The sequence below is a fragment of the Mastigoproctus giganteus genome, chromosome 7 (genome assembly GCF_048544385.1).
Source record: "Mastigoproctus giganteus isolate SK-2022 chromosome 7, ASM4854438v1, whole genome shotgun sequence".
NCBI lineage: Eukaryota > Metazoa > Arthropoda > Arachnida > Uropygi > Thelyphonidae > Mastigoproctus > Mastigoproctus giganteus.
In genome coordinates this window covers 144,028,489-144,054,387 of record NC_143581.1, presented here as the reverse complement: position 1 = coordinate 144,054,387, position 25,899 = coordinate 144,028,489, and the positions used below count along the sequence as shown (strand labels likewise).

The window sequence follows — 25,899 nt, the reverse complement described above, 5'->3', positions numbered from 1 at the left end:
CCTTTGTTTTGTTTATTTGTCAATGATATTGATGAAGGTATATCAGGCTTAGTGTCGAAGTTTGCAGAAGTGTGCTACTGCAACAGGATCTAGAAAATTTGGGCAGATGGGCTGAGAAGTGGCAACTGAAGTTTAACCTTGACAAATGCAAAGTACTGCATATGGGTAGAAGTAACCCCAGCGAAAAACCTACACTTAAGGTGGTAGAAAATGAAAAAGACCTGGGAGTAATTGTGCAGTCAGATTGAAGTTTTCTGAGCAGTGCAGACAGGCTGCCAGGCCAGGTCATAGGGTTTTGTCAATGATATATAGGAATTTTGCTAGCAGGAAAAAGGAGATGATTGTCCCTCTGTATAAGGCAATGGTCAGGTCACGCCTTCAGTACTGCGTACAGGTCTGGAGGCCTGTACGCAGCACTCATTTTAGGAAGGATGTAGATTTGCTTGAGCGTGTATAGAGAAGGGCAAAAAGATTGGTGAGGGGGATGAAGGGATCCTCTTACCAAGAGAGGCTTAAGTTCTGCAAATTGCAGTGGCTGGAGAGGAGGCACCTGTGCGGTGATCTGATCAAGGTGTATAAGGCCTTGAATGGGTTGAGCATACTGAATTCTTATGGGATCCTTCCACTTGTTCAGATTACGAACCTAAGGGAGTATGAATTCAAATTAAGAAAAGACAGATGTAGAATAGATGTGCGGAAATGCGCCTTTAGCCAGCGGGTGGTTAATTGCTAGAACAAACTTCCATCTGTCATTGTGGAAGTTGATAGGTTAAACAAATTTAAGGAGGAACTGGACAGGCATTTGGGGGGAATGGTGTGATATTTTTTTTTTTTTTTTTTTTTATGATGCTGCATAAGCTCATACACTTACTTTCTTGCATCACATGACATTACTACTATTACTACGGCTACATTGTCGTGTGTTACAGTACACTGTAAAGGCCAGAGATTTAAAATTGTACGGATATTGTAAATGTAATGTCATGTACCGTTGGACTTCTGACCTTTTAGCCGTTGGACCCCTAATCGGACCCACCATTGCCCACACTAAGCCCCGTGTAGGCAAGTCAGGTACACCAGTATTTTAATATAGCACTCTGGCAGTTCCTGCCACCTAATTTCCTGAGATTAGGACCTTAAAAAAAAAAAATTTTTTAAAAAATCTTGAGGAAACTCTGGAATTGGAAAAGCCTAAACGTTAATAACGCAGTTCAATTTTACGTAGTTAAATTTAGACGTTTGGGTCGTACGCTGGTGTATAGGTAGAGTAAAGGGGGGAGACTGAAGAGAAAGGCAGAAATATGGGGTCAATAGAGAAGACAACCCCGGGTGATCAGTGGGGTATGTCCACGCCCCTCCAGGCGAAAAAAAAGAGGGGGGACGTTGTCCCCCCACCGGGGAGAGAGGGAAGGATAGGACCACACAAGAGAGTGTAGCTTGGGGCCAATGGAAGTCCATGTTGTCATACGTAGGACATTTGTCCGGTCAGGTCTCTTTTCTGGTTGTCTGAGTCTGGTTGTCCTGTCCGGTAGATGACACTGTCGTGGGAAGTCACACTCATACAGTTCGTGCATGGGGCAATTGCCCTGTCAGGTCTCTTCTCTGGTTGTCCTGGTTGGGTTGTCAGTTTAGTTTGGTTTAGTCACTTGTGAGATCAGAGTCTCTTTTGGAAACTTCCTTTCTAGTAACTGGACATGGGTCTCTCAATCAAAAACTTTATCAGTTTGGCTTGCATAGCACAGATCTCTGCTGCTGCTGGAATACAGAAGATTGGAGTCACCTGGTCTTTAACTGTGAAATCTACGACGATCTTAGGGTGAAGCTCCGAACTGAAGTTCCAGATCTCTCTCTCCAGGGTGGGAGGAGGTGCTTATACAGAATAAGAACCATCTTTCAGCTCTTCAGAACTTTGCCTCCGAAGCGTTTCCTCGCAGAAAGAGAATCAACGCCGGAGTAGCGAACCAAAACTGACCACCAAAAACACCTGTGTCAGTGGGAAAACAGTTTGCTTCTCTGCTATCCTGGATAACAAAACATGTACTTTCAGAGGACACTCGGAGATTTCTGTGTAGTGCTGGACACCAAAATTAGCTATATTTTATTCTATGGGTCGTGTACGCAAGAATTGTCATTGCACTGATCCTTTAAAGGTCATCAATTCGACTTCTGAATTATCCTGGATACAAGAGTACTTGTTGAAGACTACTTTTATTGTTGTTATTATTCTTAACTAGTACTGATTTTTTTTTTTTTTTTTAACCAGCACCACTGTCTTTATTTATTCTTACATTTATTAATTAATTTTTATATTTTTTTTTTATCCCAACTAGCACCAATGTATTTTTTTCCTCTTATTTAACTATATTTAATTTTAGTTTTTGCTATCATAATCAGCACCATAGGTTGGGTCTCTCTCTCTCTCTCTCTCTCTCTCTCTCTCTCTCTCTCTCTCTCTCTCTCTCTCTCTCTCTCTCTCTCTCTCTCTCTCTCTCTCTCTGTGCCTTCTTTCTCTTTCTCTTCCTCTCTTTTTTTTTTTTTTTTTTTTTCCTCTCCTTTGGAATGGGCCCGAGAGGATCCTGGCCCACCATCCCGTGGTGTGGACGAGTACCCAGAATCATCTGTCCAGGTGACTGATGCTTCTGGGTTGTCAAGAGGTCAGAACAGAACAATAGAACACACAGAATACACACAAACCTACAACATATTTCTGGCCCTTTTGCAGTTGACTGTTCTTCACAGAGACACGAGGCGAAGTTGAACAGACGTTCCAGGTGTCTCCCTATACATATACACATGTATAAGATTAATATATATATATATATATATATATATATATATACTTTGCATTCGTATGAGAAATAAACTCTTCAAAATTATACTACAGCTGATATAACTGTTTTGTTGGGTTCTTTCATACAGGCAGAACAACCTTTTTAACGGCTAAATTATGTAAGAAAACAGACGTTTTCTTCATCATCCAAAATATATATATATTAATAATACTAAAAATCAAATCAAATACTCACTTTTCTGTCATGTTGGGAGGAAACCTTTTGACAACCTGCTGCCCATAGATAAACTTCATAAGATCTAATCTTCTCCCTGGGATTTTATTTATGTTCCAACTGGTTCTTGTCTCACTTACGAGGCAAAACCGACCTCATTCATTTTGCACTCATCACTAATCTCGATACCTCTCTTTTAACCTTCTCCAGAAGTTCTGTCTTTCTTTGATCATGTCTCCAGATCTGAATACCGATGGTTAGACCGCATTTCAAATGCGGTCTAACCATTGTCTTATATAGAGGAATGATGACGTCCTTCTCCCTACTAACAAAAAGTATCTATAAATTATGGACAGGACACCATGTGCCTTCTTAGCCACCTGTTTACACTGCATGGAAGATTTGTCACATTAATTTGTAACACCTAAGTAAGTTTAGAACCACTTTTGGCTCTTCTTCCCTTAGCTTATATGTGATTCCAAATTTCTGCCAGATCCTCACATTAAGAAGTGTGTGTGTGTGTGTGTGTGTGTGTGTGTGTGTGTGTGTGTGTGTGTGTGTGTGTGTGTGTGTGTGTGTGTGTGTGTGTGTGTGTGTGTGTGTGTGTGTGTGTGTGTGTTTAATGGCGCACAAGCTGCTGTGGCGATACTATGGTCAGAAACAGCAAGTTGGTGTGATTGGCCAACAGAAGCTGAGAAGACTTGTGCATGCCGAGTAACAGAAAGGTTACAGTCAGTGAAATAACAACCCACGATAACAATGGTGAACAATGAGACATTTCAGAATGCACATTTTGCCATACCTTTACACTGATGGGGTATCGCAGCTTATGGCCGAACTGGTTCCACTCCTGTCAGGAACTCGAATGCTTGGATATTGGAGGATTGGAAAAACTTACTTGGTGTGACGAATCCCGGTTACTGCTGTTTCATACCAATAGGAGGACCATAATATGGCGCAAACAGCACGAATCCATAGACCCTTCTTGCCGAGTATCAACAGTACAGGCTGATTGGCATTCTAAAAGGGGACTGTGGAGTGTTTTTTTTTTTTTTTTTTTTTTTTCTCTCATTGTCTCTCTTGATACCAGTAGAGAAACATTTGGATGCCACAGCTTATCAGGAAATTGTTTTCGACGAAGAGCTTCCCTTCATAGCCGCAGGGTGTCCAGCTGCGATGGATTTTCAACGGGATGATGCGCCTTGTCACTAGCTCAGAATTGTACGGAACTGATTCCAGGAACGTGCGAGTGAATTAGCCTAGCCTAGTGTGGTAGCCTCCTCTAGTCACCAGATCGATTTCAGTTGAGCACTTGTGGGATAAGACGAAACGAGCTCCTGGAAATAGATTGCAACCATCAAATTTGCAACAGATTTGGGGAGCGGTGGAGTCAGTGTAGATCATCATCCCTGTGATATGCTTCGAATCCACATCTGATGGAGTCCATACCACGACGAATTCAGGCTGTCCTGGGAGCTAAAGAGGGATCCACTTCATATTAGAAAGGTCTACCTAATAAAGTGGTAGCTCAGTATATAAAATTATGAAACTGAAAAGATTATTACATAACTCCTGTTGGGGGGTGGGGAATACTGACCGATTTCAAATTCGCAACGTTAGACACCACAGTCCCATTTTAGGACGCCCAATTAAAATAATATATAAAAATTTGTGCTAAAGTTCGTTGTGCAGAAACTGTTGGCTTCCTGATGCAGAAAGGGTTTATTATGCTTTCTTGCATAATTTGCCCATACTAATCTAATAGCAGTATTGGTTACAGGTGAATTTTATGAGTCACTTCAGATGGTGTAATAATTGGCTAAGAACATCAGTCAGCAAGTTGTGCTATTTGAGAGTTTTGTGGCAATATTGCATGTAGTCACCGGAAGGCTGGGTTGACTGTTAATTAGTCCCAGCTGCTCGCAACACTTAGGAAACATTATGGTTTTATCAATTGTTTTTCACTTATCTCTGAACATCTTCAAGGCCACGTTTACTAGTTCCACGTACTGGTTTCGTGTACTTTTGAAAATCATTAAAAGTTAACTTTGGATTTACAACAACATGCATATTGAATAATCATATTCAAGTAATCATGGTAAATTGAATCGAGAAGAATTTTTGAATCCAGTTTTATGTGAAATTTTCGTGCAGAGGTATCAGATTTTCAACAAAGGCGATGAAATCCTTATGAGTCAATTTCATTAAACGCAAAAGTCATTTCAAAATAGGCAGCTTTCTTTGTGAACTGCATTGCATGAACACTTTTAAGATTTTTAATTTATTTGGACCATGTATATCACCAGGCAGTAGAAGCGTTCGTGACTGTTTCATAGTATTTGCGTTTTATTGATCAATGTAGTAGCTCGTTGGCATTAGCCAGCTGTAGAAGTGGTACGTAGTTGACTGCCTAACGTATATGCCAATTGGAATTTTTATGTGATAAATGAAATGATTTCATTACATTCCTTATGAAGATTCCTGTACCATTACGTCAAAATCATTAACTATTTAATTTTATAATCGTGTAGCAAAAAATGTCCTCACCTCCTCTTCTTTGTCTTAATTTGCATGCGATTTGCAAGCGTTTCTTTAGGCGGAATGCTCTTGAAATCGACTGTCCCCTAATCGCTATCATGAGCTCTCCGCCTGTATTGCATCCCTTACGTTTGCTTGTCATCGCAAGTTGCATGATCATATAAATCGGCATCCTAGTTACGTACAAAGGCCAGTGGCGAATCCAGGTGGGGCAAAGGTCTGCCGTGGCTAACTCCCTCCTTAACCCTTCCCCCAGTAAATTGGAGTAAATACCTTGTTTGTATTAAGTTGAGTATAGTTACTGTTCGTATTGAAGTATAATATTAATGGCTAGTTAAAAATTCTAGATAAATTCAAGCAAAATTTGAGCTTAATTTTCAGTTACTGTTCGTATTGAAGTATAATATTAATGGCTGGTTAAAAATTCCATGATAAATTCAAGCAAAATTTGATCTTAATTTTCAGTTACTGTCAGTCACATATTACCATCATTATATCGCCCATCCCCCCACCTTCAGAAAAACTGTCTGCATCCGCCTCTACGAAACTTTTTTTATATGATTTATTATTTATCCTCTTGCAGACTAAGATCTTATGAATTTCAGATCTTAGGGTAGTGTAGTGTAGTGCCCTCCTATGATTCATTTTACCGCTGTTTCGGCACTTCGGTTGATCTGTTGTAATTAGAGTATTCTGATAATTAGATAATTTTTGGCTTCCAGTAACTCTGTTCATTTCACGAAAGACATTATCAAAATTCATATCAACTCGTATATTATTATTATTTAATTAATTTATGTATTATTATTATTTGGGGGGGGGACAATTCGGGAAGACCGAGATAAATTGTAACAGTTCATATTTCTTGCATGCTTTAGTTTGATATAGCGGAAGATATCTCTGAACAATGTCTTTTGCCTCAGTGAATTAGGCCAGTCTAGTCTTCCTTGACAAGTACATATAGTGATTTCGCCACTTGTCAGTTTGGAGAGGTCCTAGTTCGATTCCCACCTATGACTGAAGAAATTACAAAGCCTTCTTTAATCCAAGCTGTAATTAGCAGATCTCAATTGGAGGAAGTAAGGTTTTCCCCTTGGCAAATCGGCCCCTGAACACACACTAGTACAGATATAATACACAATTGCGCAATGTGTCCTAAGTTGCTGATGCACCTAAAAACCCAACAAATTAGGCCATTGTTGCATGAACAGTAACAATGATTTCACTTCATACATTTCATGTTCATCCCCAACCAGACATCTTTATGTATGTGCTGCTGCTGTTTACTGGCAATCAGTATGATAAGGAAAAGTCGTTTCAGACTTCGTTCAATCATTGATTTAGTTTTCCTTAAGCCATGATTCCATATCCAAGAGGACCTTTCTCCAGATTTCTAGATATATTCTTGCTAATTAATTTTGCCATTTTCCAGTATCGTGAATAGGAATTTTAGTTTTTAAAATTCAGTTGGATGAACATTCATGATCTCCTCTTTCTTAACTGAAAAATATTCGAATATAATTATTCATATAGATAAGCGCTATTTCGGTGTACTGTAAGCATTAATAAGCCATTGACGAGAAAGCAGCGACGAGATCTAAGCAACGTGCAGCAGCCTGGTTGACCTTGTCCTTGTCCTAGTTTAACCTCGCGTGCCGTATCTGAAGCAGAAAACTACGTCGTAGTGCTTCTTCTGAGGATTTTGCTCCTCTTACTCGTATGCCTTACTAAAAACGAAATCCTTCCTTACATATACACACACGGAGAAGAGGCTCCGCTTCATTATTGTTTGTCCACCTTCGTATTTCCTTATGCCTTATCGAAAGTGTATAATTTTTCAAATGTAGAATAAGATCAGAAGCAATCATTTTGCAGACGATAATGTCCGTGACAACTGAGTGTGCGTCAGTTCGTCTGTGTGCGGGGGTAGTCGTGAAGTGAAATACACGATGCAGTTTTGTATTGTAGTTGGTTCGAAACTCAGATGTGATTACATCAGACGATTTTGTTGTCGACACATGTTAAAGTTGCAACTGGGTATGCGTTTACCATTTTTAAAATTGTAGAACATAATTTCAAGATTGTCTGCTTTGTATATTAAAAACAAATGTTTACTTGATTTTCTGCACGCATTGTTTTTTCAAAAAAAAGTATTTGTCCTAAACTCAAGGTGGTTTTTGTAGCATTAGATTTCCGAAAGGATTTTCCTTTCTATTCAAACAGCAACAGATTAAGTATCCCGGTGGGGGTAGGGGGGGTTGAGATTACTCATTTCCTCATGTGGCATTGCACTACTTATTTATGCTATCCGATAATCACAGTGACACTAGGATTGTTATTAATAAATAAATAAAACTTTAAAAATAAAAAAGATGAATGCTGCTGGAGCCAATTAGCAATAAACTTGTACATCCTGTTGTTAACTGCTATAAATATATCCTTTCCATGAGCGTTAGCAGCTGAAATACCATAAAACAATAACCGGTCAATCCAGTTCTTTTACATCTCGATAACTTCCAGAAGCTTCGTCAAAATAAATCATTAAAAAATGCTTTTGCCATTCTTGTGAGCTTTGATATTGTGTACATTCTGTTTGTATTTTATTATGCATCGATAAGGCGACGACTCTTGATAGATGTTACTTGCACTATTTATTAAGATGCACGCTGGGCATTTCCATGAATAAAGTACTGTGTTTCTGTCGTGGGGCCCAAAAAAAAAAAAAATCTATACGACAATTTAGTGGCACAGTGTACCACTATGCAGAGAGCCAACTGAATCATTATTTCTATGTCAACTTCTTGGAAATAATTGAAAATACAGTACTCAAATACTTCACGTTATATAAAAAACGTGATATTACTTCACGTTATATATAAAACAGTATGACTAAGAATAAATGAAACTACTTTCGTAGAATATGTTCAAAGTTTTAAAACATTTCGATGTTTCTATCTATATTCTGTGTAGAAAACGTATTATATTTTCTCTTCAGCTCTTATAGAGATGCAGGATCATACGGCAACTTTCTCCTCCACAAGCGGGCGTTAGATCAGAGGTGACTGAGCTCGATGCGGTAGGTCAGTTCCTTTGAAGATAAGACGGTTCCCGACCTGTGCAACAAAACTAGGGTCAATCTCGCCAAGTAGCACAACAAAATCGTTTCAGTTCATCGACGAATCGGTTACAATGATGCAGAAACGCTTTGGTTAATAGCAACATTATGCGCATTTTCGTTATCAGCGGAGTTGGAACCAATAATCCGGAAGTGGTACACCATACAATCGCACGTTCGCAATAGAAATGTAATAAACAAAACGTTTTGTTTGTTATTACATCACTAGGGTCTCTGAGCACTACAGTTTCCTCTGTTTCTTGTCGGATTCACGCAGCACGTGAATCACTGGTCTTATATGAAAAGAATCCAACTTTTGTGTTATTACCTGGTGCAAAGTCTTTTAAACTTTCCCTTTTTTCGTGATACAGCGCTGACTTTGGAGGATGCAGATGCGATATTGGTAATAACACTTACTCTCCTCGAGCATCTTGAACACATTGCCAGTTTGATAGAACTAGTCACTAGCATCTGTACTGTACTCTTTGATGAGGGCTGTTTTAAACTAATTTTAATAGTGACGGGTCCACCAGCACATCCTTATGAACGGTTGGCGGATAAGGCCCAACGACAAATACAAGCGAAAATGGATAGAGTAAATTTTTAGGATGAAAACCATATTGGTGACTCGGCAACAGAATGAAGATGCTAAGATATCTGAAAATTAACTTTTCAGGTTTTGCCGCCAGCATTTGAGTACAGTAATGGAACACTAACTAATGAGGTCAATTCTGGCAAAATCTCTGAGGTATATTTAGTTTCCCATCAGTTTAAATCTTACAATTAACCCACACGAGGACACTTGTAACATGCTATTCTTGTGAAAATACATATTTAAAAATACCTACGATCGCAAAAGAACCTTTCTCGTATATAAAATAGCTTCATTAAAAAAAAAAAATGCAAAAATATATATATTAAAAGGGGAGACCTTAGTTCTATCTCTCCCTTTTTCCTATTACACTGATTTCCAAAAGTTGAGCAGCAGTCGCAAACGAAAGCTGTGATTGCAACTTTACAGTTAAGTGGTTTTTAATAAGTAGATTCTAAACAGAAAACGACACAGTACACGTTACTGAGGATGACATATTTATCAAGAATGAAGTGTCAATGGAATATGAATTGCTGGTCAACGGGAAGTGTGGTTCACCTGACTGCATTACAAGACACAGCTATACCGCATGCTGTCCATGTGGCTATCAAGTAGCCCATGTGGCAGTAATGCTAATGTCCACAAGAACTTCATAAGCTCTTGTAGAGACTATTAATGTTATGGATAACAACGTTTAAGGTTTTCGATCTTTTTATTGCTCTTGTAGGGATTAAGAAATTGATTGGATAACTATGTCTCTAATAAATATTAACCAGTATGTTGTTATGCAAGATGAAATTCTCTCCTTACCTCTGTGTAATCATTGTGACCCTTAAGCACATAATACAAGCTGGGGTGATCAACCAAAGAGATGCTTGCACAAAGCAACAAATTTTGTCCCCTCCCCCATTCATAAGTAGCCCTTCCAATAATGTGCGAGCAAATCTGTATAACAAGCTTTGCACATCGGTTATGCTGCACAGAGGCAGACACAAGAGTTGCTGTGGGAGTCATGCGGTCCGAACACTGTCGAGGTGGTGTTATAAACCTTTCCTCTTGCTATCATTTGAATGTAGTTGTTCCAGTTCTTCTGGATCCAGTCATTAATTCCTGCACTGATCATGTGTAACCACATGATCAGCATTAAGACCAGGCAAATACAACCATGGCTGCATTTGCTTGAGACATCGACCACAAGACTTTCGTCCTCGCGAGTAACACATTGGTTGTAATCATCACCGGCCACACGCACCGGGTGGGAAAAGGCCTACGTTCGACTCTTATCAGTGACGAAAAATTTTTAAGGGTTTTTTTTTTTCCTTCTCACAGCGTGGCTAAATTGAGTCTCGAGTGAGGTTCGCATGGTTTCTTCTCCCTGAAACGAGTTTTTCGTCAGCCAATAGAAAACTGGCCGTGGAATATGATCGATTAAAGACTCAACAGACTGACTCCTCATGGCCTTAATTGCTTTGGTGCATAACACCGCCATCATTACATGTTTTTGCATGGCTCCGCAGCCCAACATCGGATAAATGGTTCCTTTCAGACGTAAATGAATGTTTATACTCCGGTACTACCATACGGTCACAGGCGTTCACAAGATAGAGAATACATGAAACAGCGACGTATTTAGTAGTCATACAGGCTTGAACCGAGGTCACTGAAAGAACGAGTACTTGTGTACCCTTTCTCTTGACCACTTGGCTGGCAAACCTGACATAACTGTCACGTTCACTGATTGAGAAAGAACAGCCGCGCGATTTCTACCCCTGCCCTCGTATAAAGTGCGGTTCCTAGTTAAGCCACGTCATCCTGAAGTTAGGCTACGTCGGCATGCGGTATGTGAAATTGGCACCATCTTTTGTGTGTGTAATTTTCCGTTCGTTGTATGTATATACGATATCCACCAGAATGTACTGGGGTACTAAAGGAGAAATTGCCGTCACGTACATCGACCTGGAAGCTGCCTTCGACTCAATCAGTATTCCCTCGCTCGTTCACCTCCTAGAAAATTACTTCCATATAAAAGGTGGCATGTTGTGGTTTATCACAACCCTGCTTTCTGACAGAATCATTCTTTTTACAGCGGATCAAGATATAATCTCAAGAAAAATCACTGCGGGAGTTCCCCAAGGCGGAGTCCTCTCCGGAGCATTATTTACTGCAGTCATTATTCCGTTTGTGCAACAAAGAGAAGACATAATCTGCTGTGCTGACGATATTAAGCTACACACCCAGATTAACCCCGGCGAGCATATCTCAAACATCAATGAAAAGATTAATCGAAAGTTACACGACTTAGAATCCTATCTCCACCAATTTGGACTACTTATTAATCCTGCAAAATCAGCCCAAATTGTCTTTTCTTTGAAGCACCAAGCCTCTCTAGATGGCATTCTCCTTCCAGTGGTAGATATACGTACGGACTTGGGAGTCGTTTTCGATTGCAAACTGACCTTCAACCACCACATTAACAGGCTCATAAAATTCTGCAAAATGCGCTGGACTACCAAACAACTACTACACGTTAAGGATCTGGCTGTGACTCAGCGGTAAATATACACCTCTGTATACTCTGTCGTGTTATACGTCTCAGAAATATGAGCCCCCGCGAATATCAAGCGCGTGTACTCCTCCAAACACTGGCTCCTTGGTTGGATCACACATAACATCATCGTCCACCTCAGCAAAGAACAAGTGCTATGGCAACCGCACTAAACTTTGCCCGACTGCCAAATCTTATGATGGAAACACGCTTCACCCTAACTGCCAAAATGACCACTGGAATAATCTCGGAACAAAACATATGGGAACTGTGCAGCTGGAGTATCCCTCCACCCGGACTGAGGTTAGCTCCCACACTTCTAGCCAACCAATAGAGCCCTTAGCGACCGTTTTCACCCCATGCAGATGCTTATCACAGTCCAAGCAATCGACGGCGATCTCTACAAATTTGCCAAGGATCGCAAATACCGGAGACAGATCCTTGATGGCCTAAACTCAACCAGGTAAACTGCACAGTAATGTGGGCAGTATAATAAATTCAAAAAGTGTCTGTATAATATTGTATATAATGTTAAAAATACTGTTAATATCTTTTTAATATATTGTGAATAATTTAACTGAAATTTATTATACTGTTGGCCCTGGGAGATGAACCCGAATTTCGATGTCGGCCCCGTCCTCAAGGCCTTTGTGAAGCCCTTGGCATTTCTGCTGTGAAGGGTGCATTGTATACATCCTTTTATACACAATAAAGATTATATATATAATTATATATACTCTACCCTTGAGAAGTAGTTGCTATTTACATGGGTCACACGTTAGATAGGTGGTAGTGCCAATTAAAAATAAGATATAAAAACCGTGCTCACTTAGTGACAGATTTCAGATGCGATAGTAGATTGTCATACAGCGAACATATCCGCTCATCAATTATCAGGTGACCAACAAAAAAAAAAAAGTCATGCGGTTTTTTCAAGGTTACTATTTTGAAAAAAATGATGAGCCGGTTATTAACCGTCGATGCACTTCGAAATACAAGTCACACACTGAGTCAACTGATGACTAGCAAGTATGAGGTGCCGTTCGGTAAAATGAAGTGACGAAAAGATGGGGCTGCCCCTATTATAGTTACCTGAGCATGTTTACTTTATGAATTTGAGCTGGGAACAGACGCTACACAAGCAGTCCATAAGATATGCACGATATTTGAAGAAGATACAAACCAAATTATGACATTAGGGTCACATCTACCCATATATTTATTTTGTCTGTAAATTGCGGGTGTTCTCTGGTCGATTTGCCTGTTTTGCTGGACAAAAAACCCCAGATTCTGTGTGGGGGGGGGAAACCTTGATATCTACGCGAGACCGACTAACTCAGCCACGGAGTGAAAAAAGCCCATTGAAGTTCCTCGCGTCATCGACTGGATTCGAACCTGGGCCTTTTCCACCCGGTGTGGGGAGGATGGTGACGATACCTGTGCTACAGCGCACACTTTGAAGAAGATACAGTGAGTGGAGACACAGCCCAAAAATAGTTTTAAAAAATTAATCAGGTGATGGGTCACTTGTGACACCCGTCTGGGAAGACCGACCGCCATTGATGACAACGAACTGAAGTCGCCATTCAAGCTAAACATGCCAGGCGCTTGTAAAAAAAGATTCACTGTGAGCGATGAATCCATTCGTTTGCATTTGTATCGACTGGGAAAGGTGTTCAATCTGAGCAGATGAGTTCCACATAAACTCATTGCCGACAGCAAACTCTCGAGACTATCAATTTGCTTGTCACTCCTTTCGCATTACAATAATGAGCCATTTTTACTGGGTGTTGACGTGTGACGAAAAGTGGCTTGTGTCAGCAACACCAAACGATCACATCATTGGTTATCATCCTGTGAACCTGTCCGGCACGCGTCAGAACTCCCCACTTCGGAAGAATCTGATGTGTTTGGTGGAATAAACTGGTATTGTTCATTACGAACTTCTACCGTCTGGACAAACGATCACAGGAAGCATGCTATGTTTAGATAGTTTCCTGCTTACTTTCAACCTCCTCCCCTTAAATGGGGAAGCCATTCTGCGTAATATTATATGCACTCTCTAATTGATATGTAATAACTGCGAATGTGTTTCTTATACCCACAATTTTCACTGTACGAGCACTTTGTTCTGTTCGTACTCTTCACTAGATTGGTTGCATTAGTACCCACTTTGAATTTATAACAGTATCCTGAAGTGGATACAAAAATTTTATCAAAAAAGCTAGTTTTAGTGGATTAAGCATTCTAGGTTTAAGGAAGCACGTGCCCAATATTTACAATCAACTTTTAACTGTTTACTTTAGAATCAATTGTTAGTTTTTTATAATTTTAATTTCTTTAGGAAAGTGCTGATAAATAAGATGATTGGTAAAATAAGATTTGTGCATTGTACTTGTATATTATAATACGATAAGTATGCTCAAGATATAAACATTTTTTGCTAACATGAAATGGAATGTGAAACTCCATCTGATAAACAATTTCGAAATGCACTGTATTCACTGCCGTATGTGCAAGTTTATCCAAACAGCGGGTTCGTTTGTAGTTTTTCCTGAGTGTCAGACGGAAGTCAGAACATTTCCGGAGGTTCAAACATGAACTGAAATGCATGGATGTCGTTTAATGTTAATTACTTCCTTTAAATGTATTAAAATTAAATTACATACCAAAATTAGTTTATACTCTTCCCCCCCCCTTTCCTCAGTGCCTCAATTTTTATGTTCCCTTGTAATTTAGTCGAAAGTTGTGACATCTTCTTTAGATCTTTTTAGTTGTAAATACTTGTTCGTTTGGTGTAGGAATCGAAGAATAGTAAACTATCTGGTAATCAATTAGACGAGATATTATAATTCCTTTCCATAAAATTTTACACAGATACTGCCCTGGTTAACTTGAATAATCAGGGTTTTTAAACATTTCATAAGAGATTACACGAAGCAGAATTCCATCCATTGGATTCAACGTTTCTTATAATTTTTAAGTAACTGATCAGATGACTGCCTTATATAGAGGAAGCTGGATGAAGCTTGGTGTTTTGTTCATTTGTGAAAGCCGGACATTTACCGGAAAGGTACTACTTTCGATTTTTGTAAACCTCAAAAACTGAAAGCCTCTGTGAACTTTAGTTGGTTCTTCAGTTAATTCCACAGTTATATGTACTTAATCTGTACATCCTTGTTCTTTGTGATTCGCCCTTCCGAGAATAGTGCCCAGGTAATCTGCAGGATACCTTGTGGTTCGGGCGCCACAGTCCTGATTTTGCACAATAAACTGTGAAATCCGGCACATTTATAAAAAAAAGGGGGAAGAAAAAGCTAAATATTAAGAAAGCAGGCCAGCATTCATATCAACGATCGCGTTGGTATTTAAGAATCCATGGGGATGAAGTGATATTTCTCTTTTTATAACATACATGAGTATCCTGTCCTTTAAATTACTTTTGTAGCCAGCAAGCACTTGTCTTTGAATGAGATGCCCTGATATTGCACAACTTTCTAACAGATTGCCTCGCCAAGTTGTTAATCAGCCATTTGTTTGAAAGATGCGATTGCTATGAGGGCTTATTTCAAGACTAACTGATCCGTCATCAAATAGCAAGTGGTCTCTAAGGGTAGAACTCAGACAAAACAGTTGTAAAGAAATTATTCGATGTGAGCTGTCATGCAATATACGAAATCAGTTTTTAAATTTGTAATATAGCTATCTGTTTTGTGTGAGTGTTGTCACTAGAGACTACCTGCTATCTGATAGTCCAGTCGGTCCTGAAACAGGCTGTCATAGCAGTGTCATCTTTGAGCCAAATGGCCCATTAATCTTTTTGGCCATTTGTTTAAAAGATGAAAAGTGAAATACCATAGCAACTCAGTACAAAGGCAAGTTTATTCTGCTGTGAGAATATTGTTAATACAATTCATATCCTGCTGGCTACAGAAACATAGTTCTGCAAAAATCTTATAATCTTATAAGGCAGTAAACTTCTTAACTTAAGCATGAGGTGGTGATTAGTTTGACGTCTCTTTAGGACAGATGAGATGGATGTGCGGATTTTATTCCACACAACCAATGTTTTTTTCCTACTGCTATTATAATTAGTTATATATCTCGGCAGTTGCATGACTAAAGCAGACAAACAGTTGGCTCATTACGTGCAAGAAATTGATTTGAATTTCTCCACAGTACATTGTTAAAAGCAAAATGTGTAATCTGATAAGATTGCTTCGTTATAATAATTATTTCTTAAGAAGAATGGTTAATTTTTTCTTAATCTCCACTACGAAAGTATCTCTCTCTCTCTCTCTCTCTCTCTCTCTCTCTCTCTCTCTCTCTCTGATGCACATCCATTACTATTTTGACAACGTTTGCTGCGCTTACTATGTTTATTGTCATTTGTTCACATTTAACAAATTGAAATTCATTTTAATCACTCGTATACTACCTTTTAGTCATGAATGTTTAAAGATGTAAATAAGTTCGGTTGTGCTTAATATTTATTCATTGAAATGTGCTCCTCTGTCTTCTCAGCTGCTAGGTATACCTCAAAACCGAAATCCTTCATCTCTCGATCCTCGAGGGTTCTGATTTTAAAAGCTTACTGTATATATTAAAATCAGCGCTCACCCCAATTTTCGAAAAAAGAAAGGAAGTGTTCAGTTCTTGGCAATAGACCTTGCAGCATAGCAGTGGGTCCCCTCTCCCTTCTCTCTCTCTCTCTCTCTCTCTCTCTCTCTAAAGATTGCATTTACGTCCACCTCACAGCTAATCGGCATCATTTATTGTTGGATATTAGAGAAAGAAAACAAAACTGAAATACAGTACTTTGTTATTCTTCATCACTACTCTCATCGTCATCATTACAACGTTAAATCAGATCGTGTTCCATGCCAAGCTAAGCTGCTTAAAATGCTTCGTTTACTATATATGAAGGGTGATCATTTAATTGCGGTTTTGGTGCAAGATTTTATGTTTAGCGCGCGAACTTTCCATAACCGCTAGAGGCGCTCTCCCTGATCGCTGCTGAGCAGACTCTGTGTGCGCATGCCAGTAGTTGTCGAGCTAGTGTTGCGTGAAGAGTTTTTTTTTAGCTGGGTGTCACTGACGATCGTTTTGAAGCAAATATCATGTCGGACATACAGATTGAACAGCGATATATGATTCGTTATTGTGTCAGACGATGCTTAAATGTAATGGCGCTTCCGTAGCCAGGTGGGAAGGAGCAGCAGTGCGTAGCACACGCTTCTTGGTTAGACCGGGGTTCGAGCCGTCACCACCAAATACGGAGGATGCGGAAAGGTCAAGGAATGACCACCGCACCGGGGCAATATGGACTTAGTTGCTAATGCTCCTAAAAACCAAATAACAACAACAACAGCTTAAATGTATCGTAAACAGTTAAAGAGATGAATGAAGCGTATGGTAGTGGGTGTCTTGGTAGGACGGCCATATTCTGGTGTGAAGTAGTTTCTCCATCAAGACTGCCAGGCCCCATATGGCTAGGCAGTGATCACTGCCATGTGCCAAGTTTTGCCACGTCCTCCTTATTCAGCGGACTTATCCCCGTGTGATTTCTTCCTGTTTTTACGTCTGAAGAAAGCTCTGAAAGGCATGCGTTTCACGTCCGACTCAACGATGCTTGCAGAGCCACAACGGAAGCACTTCGCAGTATTTCGAAAAATGGCTTGCAAGAAGCATTTAATGCGTTGGTACAACGGTGGCGAAAGTTTGTAAAGTTCAAGGGGAGAGTATTTCGAGAGGGAGAAATCCACAGAAGATTCAGATGATGACAGTTAAGATGAGATCTTGCACCAGTCCGCGAATTAAATGGTTATCCCTCGTGTATAAGAATCTACGCCATGGAGGTGGTGGTAGTGCGTGCGCGCCCATGCTAAGCACCGAGGAAATTAAGGCTATGAAGCGACAGTATGTTGTATCTGTAACTTCGTGTATCCTTCGTGTGGTTTGCTAAACAAAAAAATTCGAATTTCCGGCACATAAAACCATGCAATCCTCATCTGAGATTGATTATCTCAGCTACATTGTGGAAAAAAGCCCATAAAAATTCTTCGTGTTATTTACGGGATTCGAACTCTGGGCGTTTCGCACGAAGTGGTAGGGCACCCCGTGTTGTCATTGTTCCAGTCAAGTGGACTAACCTTCGATTTAGTCCACGTGAGGCTTCTCGGAGTTAGTGTTAGTAACACTAACATATTTAACTTCGATAAGCTTTGTTTTGCTTATTGGAATGACAAAGAGCTGATTATTATATTTGAAAAGGCTGACTTAATGCTTGTACTGAATGCGCATAGGGAAACTTGGGGCAATGATAAAGTAATATTTGATATTCTATAGAACGCCAAAAAATCTGTGAAATGTCATCTCTGTCTGGGGCGGGGGGGGGGGGAGTTGTGTTATAAGAATTGTGTAAAGCAGTATTTCTAAGTAACACTTTGGAACGGGTAAGAATTGAAAGAGCACTGGAGCTATATGAACTTTATTTCGTCCATTCACTTTCAGTGCAAAAACCATTGTATTGTTATTAATACATCACTTAATTAAATTAATACAGTACATCACAAGAATTTGTTTTTAGTATAGATATATCGAGAGTATTTTATTTTAAAGTGCATCGAAATGTATAAAAATGTTAATTTTTGGTGGAACATTTAACATTTAGGGGAACACCGATTGCAAAGAGTTTCGCAGCTTGAGATTTCAGTACACTTTTTAAAGTAACTGGATTTCATGTCTACTTTTAAAGAATGTGCGAGAATGGGGAAAATAAGATTTGAGTGACTTTGGCATGATAGTTGGCCTAGAAGCGCCGGTATTAATATCTCGGAAACTGAAACCCTATTAGGATTTTCAAGTACGACTGTGTCTTACTTGAAATTGCGATTGGTCCAATATCCAAATTACATCCAGTCAATGGCGATCTTTTAGTTGGAAACAGCTTGTTGATGCGAGAGGCCATTCTAGGCTTACAAGACTGGCCTGTACAGAGTAATGGAAAGGCGACAGCCACTCAAATAACAATCCAGCAAAACAGTGATAACCAAGGAGGCATTCGGAATGCACAGCTCGTCGTATTGGAGAGCGTCACGGATTGGAGAGCGCAGCTGACCATCGAGCCATTCCACTCCTGTCATCAAAAAAATAAAAAAAGTGCGGTTGCGGTGGGCTCAGGAACATGAATACTGGACAGTAGAGGACTGGAAAAACTGTCTGGTTTGTTGAATCCCCTGTTTCACGCTGATGGGAGGACCAGAATATGGCAAAAACATCCTGAGTCCATGGACCCATCCGGCCAGGTATCAACAATGAAGGTGACGGTGTAGTGGTGTGATGAGCGTTTTCGTGGTGCACATGGGACTCTGGATACCAATGGAGCAACATTTTGATGCCGAGGTTATCTGGAAATTATTACCACCAGGCGCACCCCTTCATGATTGCAGTGTATGAATGGATTCTTCAAACAGAATAATATGCCATGGCCAAAATTGTTCAGAACTGGTACCAGTGCATGAGAATGAATTCAGTTGATTGGTGGCCCCTCAGTCCAGTTTAGCACCAGTGGCAATGACCACTGGAATAAATTATCTGCCAGGGTTATTAAGGCTGAGAATTTCATCGAAAAATTGCACTGTTCCTAGTTTTTTTTTTTTTTTTTTAGAAAAGTTTTTTGTTATTATTATATTTCTAATCTAGCTTCCTTGCATCATTTGTTTATTCTAATACCGTACTAATGAAACTAATAGCTTTGTGGGAATAGGTTTTTCCGATCACACTGACAATAACTTAAACTAAATATTTACATGACTATTATCGCAGCCCTGTGCACGCAGCAATATTAAACGTACTCGTATAGCCTGATGGAGATGAGTGCTTTCAGGATAATAATGCGACTAATCACTGCGCTAGGTAAGCGGTTAGATGCACACAATAGGATTTTTACACATTTACCATCAGTACTGGCGGGTCTCAGTCCAATTTAGCACGTGATCTAATTCATCTGATACAATTTACCATCTGATATCTATCTCATCATTAAAATTTTACCAGCGTCATTAGGAAGAATTTCCTATTGATGCTTTATTATTTATATTTAACCATATATCTAATATTTACTGTATATTTTTTACTTTGAATGCTGAAATAAAAAGAAAAATTTGCCTTCTTTATAGTAAATTATCACTGACGTTAAAATCACTGACCTTAAGAGGGTTGATGACCTGACTATCGAATAATTTGACACTAGTGGTAATGAAACTTAGTCCAGGTTATATATGCTAATGACATGCTAACTTCAGCAAAGTGCTAAACTGAAATCTAAACAGTAAAAAAGAAAATGTATTTTAGCGACAACACACGCACACACCTCTGTTGCCACAAGAGGTCGCTCAGTGGTGAAAAATATTTCTTACGTTGCTAACTCAACGTAAATATCCTGTTTTGTTTGTTTTTTTATTTATTTATTTTATTATTATAATGCGCAGTGGATGTAAGCAGACAGAAGAATAGGAACTTGGACTGGCAGTCTGCCAACTTTTACTACCGCCGATATGTACTGACATGCTTATGACCGCGGATATAATGCGACAGATGTACCGTACTTGCTTGCCGCCGTCCGGACATAAGAGTGCTTGTGCACCAGCCATCCGGGTTTCGCATAGAAAAGTGTGATGCGTCTTAAGACATAATATTTGGGATACTGTAACCAACTTCTCTTGCATGAACTGAACATTAAGTATAAATTAATTTCATTTTCATTATCACATAATAGCCAAAACAAAGGTGAATTTAAGAAATATCGTCATTTAAAGAATAAAATTATTATATAAGTATATATTAAAAGGTCGAAAACCACTGTGTTAGGTATTTCTTTTAGTCTAGGGGTGCCGTGAAAAAAATTACTGGGACACTAAGGGCGCCGTGAACCGAGAAAGTGTGGGCACCTCTGACTTACGGTAACTGAGAACCATCACGGTTTAGAGCTATAAAGCTTCAGGTTACCAATGGCATAATTCTTACAAGTAATACAAATGTATCATTCTGTACGCATCTTTAATTACAAACCGAAGTTTGCACATAAAAGTATCATAAAATTATACTGATTTAAATCGTGTACTCTTATCTCTCATACTTTGGAACCCTATCACAACTGCTTGTCAGCTCATACACAGAAGGCGCCTAGTTACCTATCATTGGAGGAACTATCTTTGAAACGTTCCGTGTGGGTTATGGTACTCATTAACAATGAACAATATGTTCTTCTCTTTATGGGGAGATGCTGTTTATTCGAAGGTTAAGAATGGGACGACTCGACTTGATTTGTTTCACTTTATGAGATTTGTATCTTCTGTGCTCAAACCTCGGCTTCCTTTATGGCTATGTTCAGAATGATTCATTTGCAGCACTTGTATGGCGCACTATGGCCATAGTTGCCGATGCGCCTAATAATTCCCTAAACCAACAACAAGCAGTACTTGTACGATGGTGTTTTTTTTTTAGGTTGAGAAGATTAAATATTTGTTGATACTGGACTTGAATTTCTATAGATTGTAATTTTCAGGTAACACATAAGAAGAACTGCTTCTTCGATGCGTTTGTAGCTGAACCGTGAATGAATATTGACCAGCTGATGCACGTGTTCAAACTAATAGCGCCAGTGGAAATATTTATAAAAACCGCCTGCAGACGGTCAGAAACTGACCATCTGATTTGGTGTGGAATGAGGTTTTAACAGAGAGAAAATAAAACGGTAACGCAATTTACGATAAAGAAAAAAAATAATTATTATTCACACAATAAACTCTGCTATCTATATATTCTCCCTTCGGATATGTTCATTCATTTTAGTGTCTGTGCATTTCTATTTGACTGGTTTTCAAAACCAAAATCTGAACCATTAAGGAAAAATATGTACTTTGTGGGGTTTTTACTAAATCTTTTATGGAAAAGCATTATTATAAAACTCTAGTTATATTAAGTTTAAAAAGAAATAAGTCTATAAAATCATGAACATGGCTACTGAAAACTATCAGATTTCCAAACTTCTATCAGAAAGCACTTTTTTCCAAGAATTATGCATAATTCTTGAGATTGACAGAAAATATGATTGTGTCCTGAGACCTCAACAGCTCTCACAAAGAATTCTCGTGCTGTTTACGAGGATGATAATTTTTAATCTTGTTAGCTCCACTGTTTTCATCATAAAGGGCCACTTTTAATAGGTGAACAGTTCTGCTGACTTAGCAGAGGGGAAAAAGTGCTTTCTGATAGAAATTTACAGTCAATATTGCGGCTATATTTTGATTATGTCACTTACATTGCAGCTTAATCTTCCTCCCAAATAACATGAATATTTTAAATCTTGTCAGGTGGCAGCCTAACTTTTCTTTTCCTGCACTCTGTGTGCGTTTTTCCTTTTCTGTTTAGATTAATGCTTTAAGTTCATTATTTTGAATTATATTACTCTGATGTTTTGATCATATCGTGTCTATAATAGTTCATGTTTTTTATGATTAAATTGTTTTTCTATGTTTATATATTTTTCAGGTTGCAAAATCAAAGCCCTTAGGGCGAAAACTAACACCTATATCAAGACTCCAGTCCGAGGTGAGGAGCCTGTCTTCGTAGTTACCGGCAGGAAAGAAGACGTCAGCGCCGCAAAGCGGGAAATACTCTCAGCGGCTGAACATTTCAGCCAAATCAGGGCTCAACGTAAAAACAATATGAACGGTTCTCTGGTCCCAGGCCCGAACTCAAACATTCCTGGACAGACGACAATCCAAGTCCGTGTTCCATATCGAGTCGTCGGACTGGTCGTGGGACCTAAAGGTGCTACAATAAAACGGATTCAGCAGCAGACGAACACATACATTGTCACACCGAGTAGAGATAAGGAGCCAATCTTTGAAGTTACAGGGTTACCTGAAAATGTGGAGAATGCGCGAAAAGAAATCGAAGCCCACATTGCAATGAGAACAGGTGGTATTATTGAGTCGGTGGAGGACAATGATTTCCACACCAATGGTGTTGACCAGACTTTCACAGGAAACATGAATGCAGCAAATGGTTTCGTGAACAATCTTTACAAATCAGAAGTAAACTCAGCATTCGGTCCCTTTCCACGAGATAGCAATAACATCATAACGCCACCAACCTCACAAGAAAATGTCTTTACTTTCCCACCCACCACGTCCAATGGGACGGCTAAGTTAACAGACTTGTATACTGCAGCTCCAGTGTTCACGAACGGCTTCACAAATGGCTTCGGCCTTTATGATGTCGACGAAGGGCTTGGCGAATCTCCAACATTTGATCCCCCAGTTGTACCCCCTCCCACATCGGCATGGCCAGAATTTGGGACTTCCAGGAGTGCAGCCACACCATTCTGTGGCACATCCACCAACACCACACTCGCAACTTTACCACGTCGCAGTAACAGTCTCACAGGCTCCCTGACAGAAACAGTGCTTGGAGAACACCCACCTGCACGACGGATCCGGAGTGACCCATTGACAAATGGGTTGTCCTCTCTACCTTCTTTTACCCCACTGCCAAACGGAAACGCCGTCGCGACAAATGGGGTACTCATTACTACATTTCCCACCAGCTCCAGCGGAGGATCAGGCAGCGTCGCAAGTAGTCCCACAGAGTCGCTGACATCGGGGAGGAAACCGAAACGCGACTGTATCGTTTGTTACGAAAGTGAAGTTGTCGCGGCACTTGTGCCGTGTGGTCACAACATGTTCTGCTTGGAGTGTGCCAATCGCATTTGTGAAAAACCCGACTCGGAATGTCCCATCTGTCGCCAGCCTGCATCTCAGGCCATACGAATCTACTCCTAAACTTAACGCTAAGCCTAAAAAATAGGACTAAAGTAATGACTGACTTTACACAAGCGTTAGCCAATTTTTTTCACTCGTCTTTTTTAAATGATTCATCCCCATGTGGTGAGTTTTCCGAGGATTCATTATCACTTTACACGCGTTTCGAGTTAGCCTTCATCAGAGAGATTTGGCTTGCTGTAGGAGTAGAAAGAACTCAAATATATATATATATAAATATAAAAAATTTAAAAAAATTAAAATATATATATATATATATTTCCCCTTTACCCTCACAATCTCATTAAATATCTAAGAGAGTAAGTATTAAAAAGTAATAAATATTAATAATAATTAATAAAGTTTATATTCTTTAATGTAAGATTTGTATTTAAGAAAGTAAAGTATTACTTATTATCTGGAATTGTAATCCAGTGAAAGAATATATCGTAGTAGTTTTTAATTGTAAACCTGCACACAGTTTGGTTGCCATTGAAAGAACATCTGCAAGGTCCTAAATCCGTGGGTTTACCACTTTTATGAGTATTTTATCTCCCCTCCAAGATTTTATAGTCGCTTGCGGCATACTCAAGTTTTTTGTGATCTATCATAGTGTGCTAGCAAGAGACACAAGTTGCACAATGAATAATAAGGTTAGTAATGCTATTTTATTTTTATTGTTTAGTATTCCTATTTTAATATATTTATGTGATTCTGTATATGTAGGTAAGAATATATAACAGTTATAGAGTGATGGTTTTTTTTATTTTAAATGCCGAAAGGCTTAATACATTTTTATTATTCAGAGGTCGATTGTTATATTTTCAGCTATTGAAGACGCAACGGAATGTATCGTTGCTATTATATTTCATTGTAGTCTTCCATTTTTATTTTTATGTCTCGTATTCCTCCCTTCCCCCTTGTTGTTACATGCGAAACCTATGCACACTGCTTCCTGTTTTGTTTTCTTCTTTTTTCTGTTTTTTGTTATGCCATAGTTTTTATTTTTCAAATATTGTTCTCTATCACCTGCTTCAACCCCTGTAATACTACCCCTTGTCAAAACTGTGCATATATGTTGCGTATGTACTTTGTGTGTTTTGTTACTGTTATTTGTACATGTCCGTTTTACCGTTACGTACGCATGCGCAATAAGGAGGCTGTAAGTCGCCAGCCCCCATAATATGCAATTCATTATCCTATAACTCTCTCTATGAACTGTAAGTATAGAGGTTTAGACATATATGAGAATGTAATGTTACGACTTTACAAGTCCAATGACTATATCCAAATTATAAGCTTGTATTAGATGTATAATCTTAGGCCTAACGATATGCCAATATGTTAGGAATCAATTTTCTTGTTTTTCAATAAGGGGCACAGAATGATATTTAATGCTCACAATTTTACAATGTATGTGTTATATACATATATATATCTATATATATCTATATATGTATATATGCGTATAGATATATAATACCTATATATGCTATATGCGTATATATGTGTATATATGCGTATATGTATGTAAATGCATATATAATATATATATATATAAAATCAGTATTGCTAAGGTTTATAAAGGTTTGCTAACATAATGTTGCCTTACTAGGACACAGGATCTGTTTGTGGCCAATACACATGTAGTAACTATATCCCCCCCTCCCCTTTTTCCATCTTAGTCAAATTTCAAGCCATCAGTTTTTAACGTATGTGCTAGATGGGTGCATGCATGGCCTGTTACAAAGTATATGAATTTATTAGTATGAATGTTGTCAAGTATCAGAGTTCTTTGAGAAAGCTTATTACAGAATGTAATATTACAGAATATTACATGGCTCAATGTGTTGTTTGCTCTACCGAAGGAGTTGTGTCATTGGTTTGTTTACGGTCACGTACTTTCTCTCCAAAGCAAATTGCAGAGTTCCATGCCGAAATTATTCCCCCCATATATTTTATTATTCAAGTTTTAAATATCCCCGAACAAAATGTATTTTGGATTTCAAATAACTATCTCTGGTGTGAATTTGCGTACTTAAAATAAGATGTTAATTTTTTCACGTTTGCTAATATTTTATTTTTGACTTGTGAACAGGGATTCACTAGAAATAAAGTTTATAAAGTATCTTGATCGTTGATTTGTGTCAAGTTATTTCACAAAGGTTTTTACACCATTTTATTTTATAGATTTTCGAAATTTCCAAGGTATACATTCGTGAAATCACTGATGCAAAAGTATTGATTCGATTATTTCTCAGATATTGACATAGCTA

General features: G+C 38.9%; 1 protein-coding gene across 2 annotated transcripts in view; it reads left to right on the top strand.

Annotated features, from left to right (window-relative positions):
* The window catches only part of LOC150083242 (RNA-binding protein MEX3B-like), an 84,536-nt gene extending 60,626 nt beyond the window's left edge, over window positions 1–23,910 (top strand). Inside the window, exons 2-3 of one of the 2 annotated variants that reach the window (XM_090377932.1) lie at window positions 22,350–23,148; window positions 23,410–23,910. In XM_090377932.1, the coding sequence (XP_090234058.1) occupies window positions 22,350–23,148; window positions 23,410–23,644 (1,034 nt within the window). In that variant the 3' untranslated portion in view covers window positions 23,645–23,910. Of the gene's footprint in view, window positions 1–22,349 lie in introns of both variants that reach the window. The other variant, XM_090377931.1, reaches the window with a different exon arrangement.
* Window positions 23,911–25,899: the final 1,989 nt, after the last annotated feature.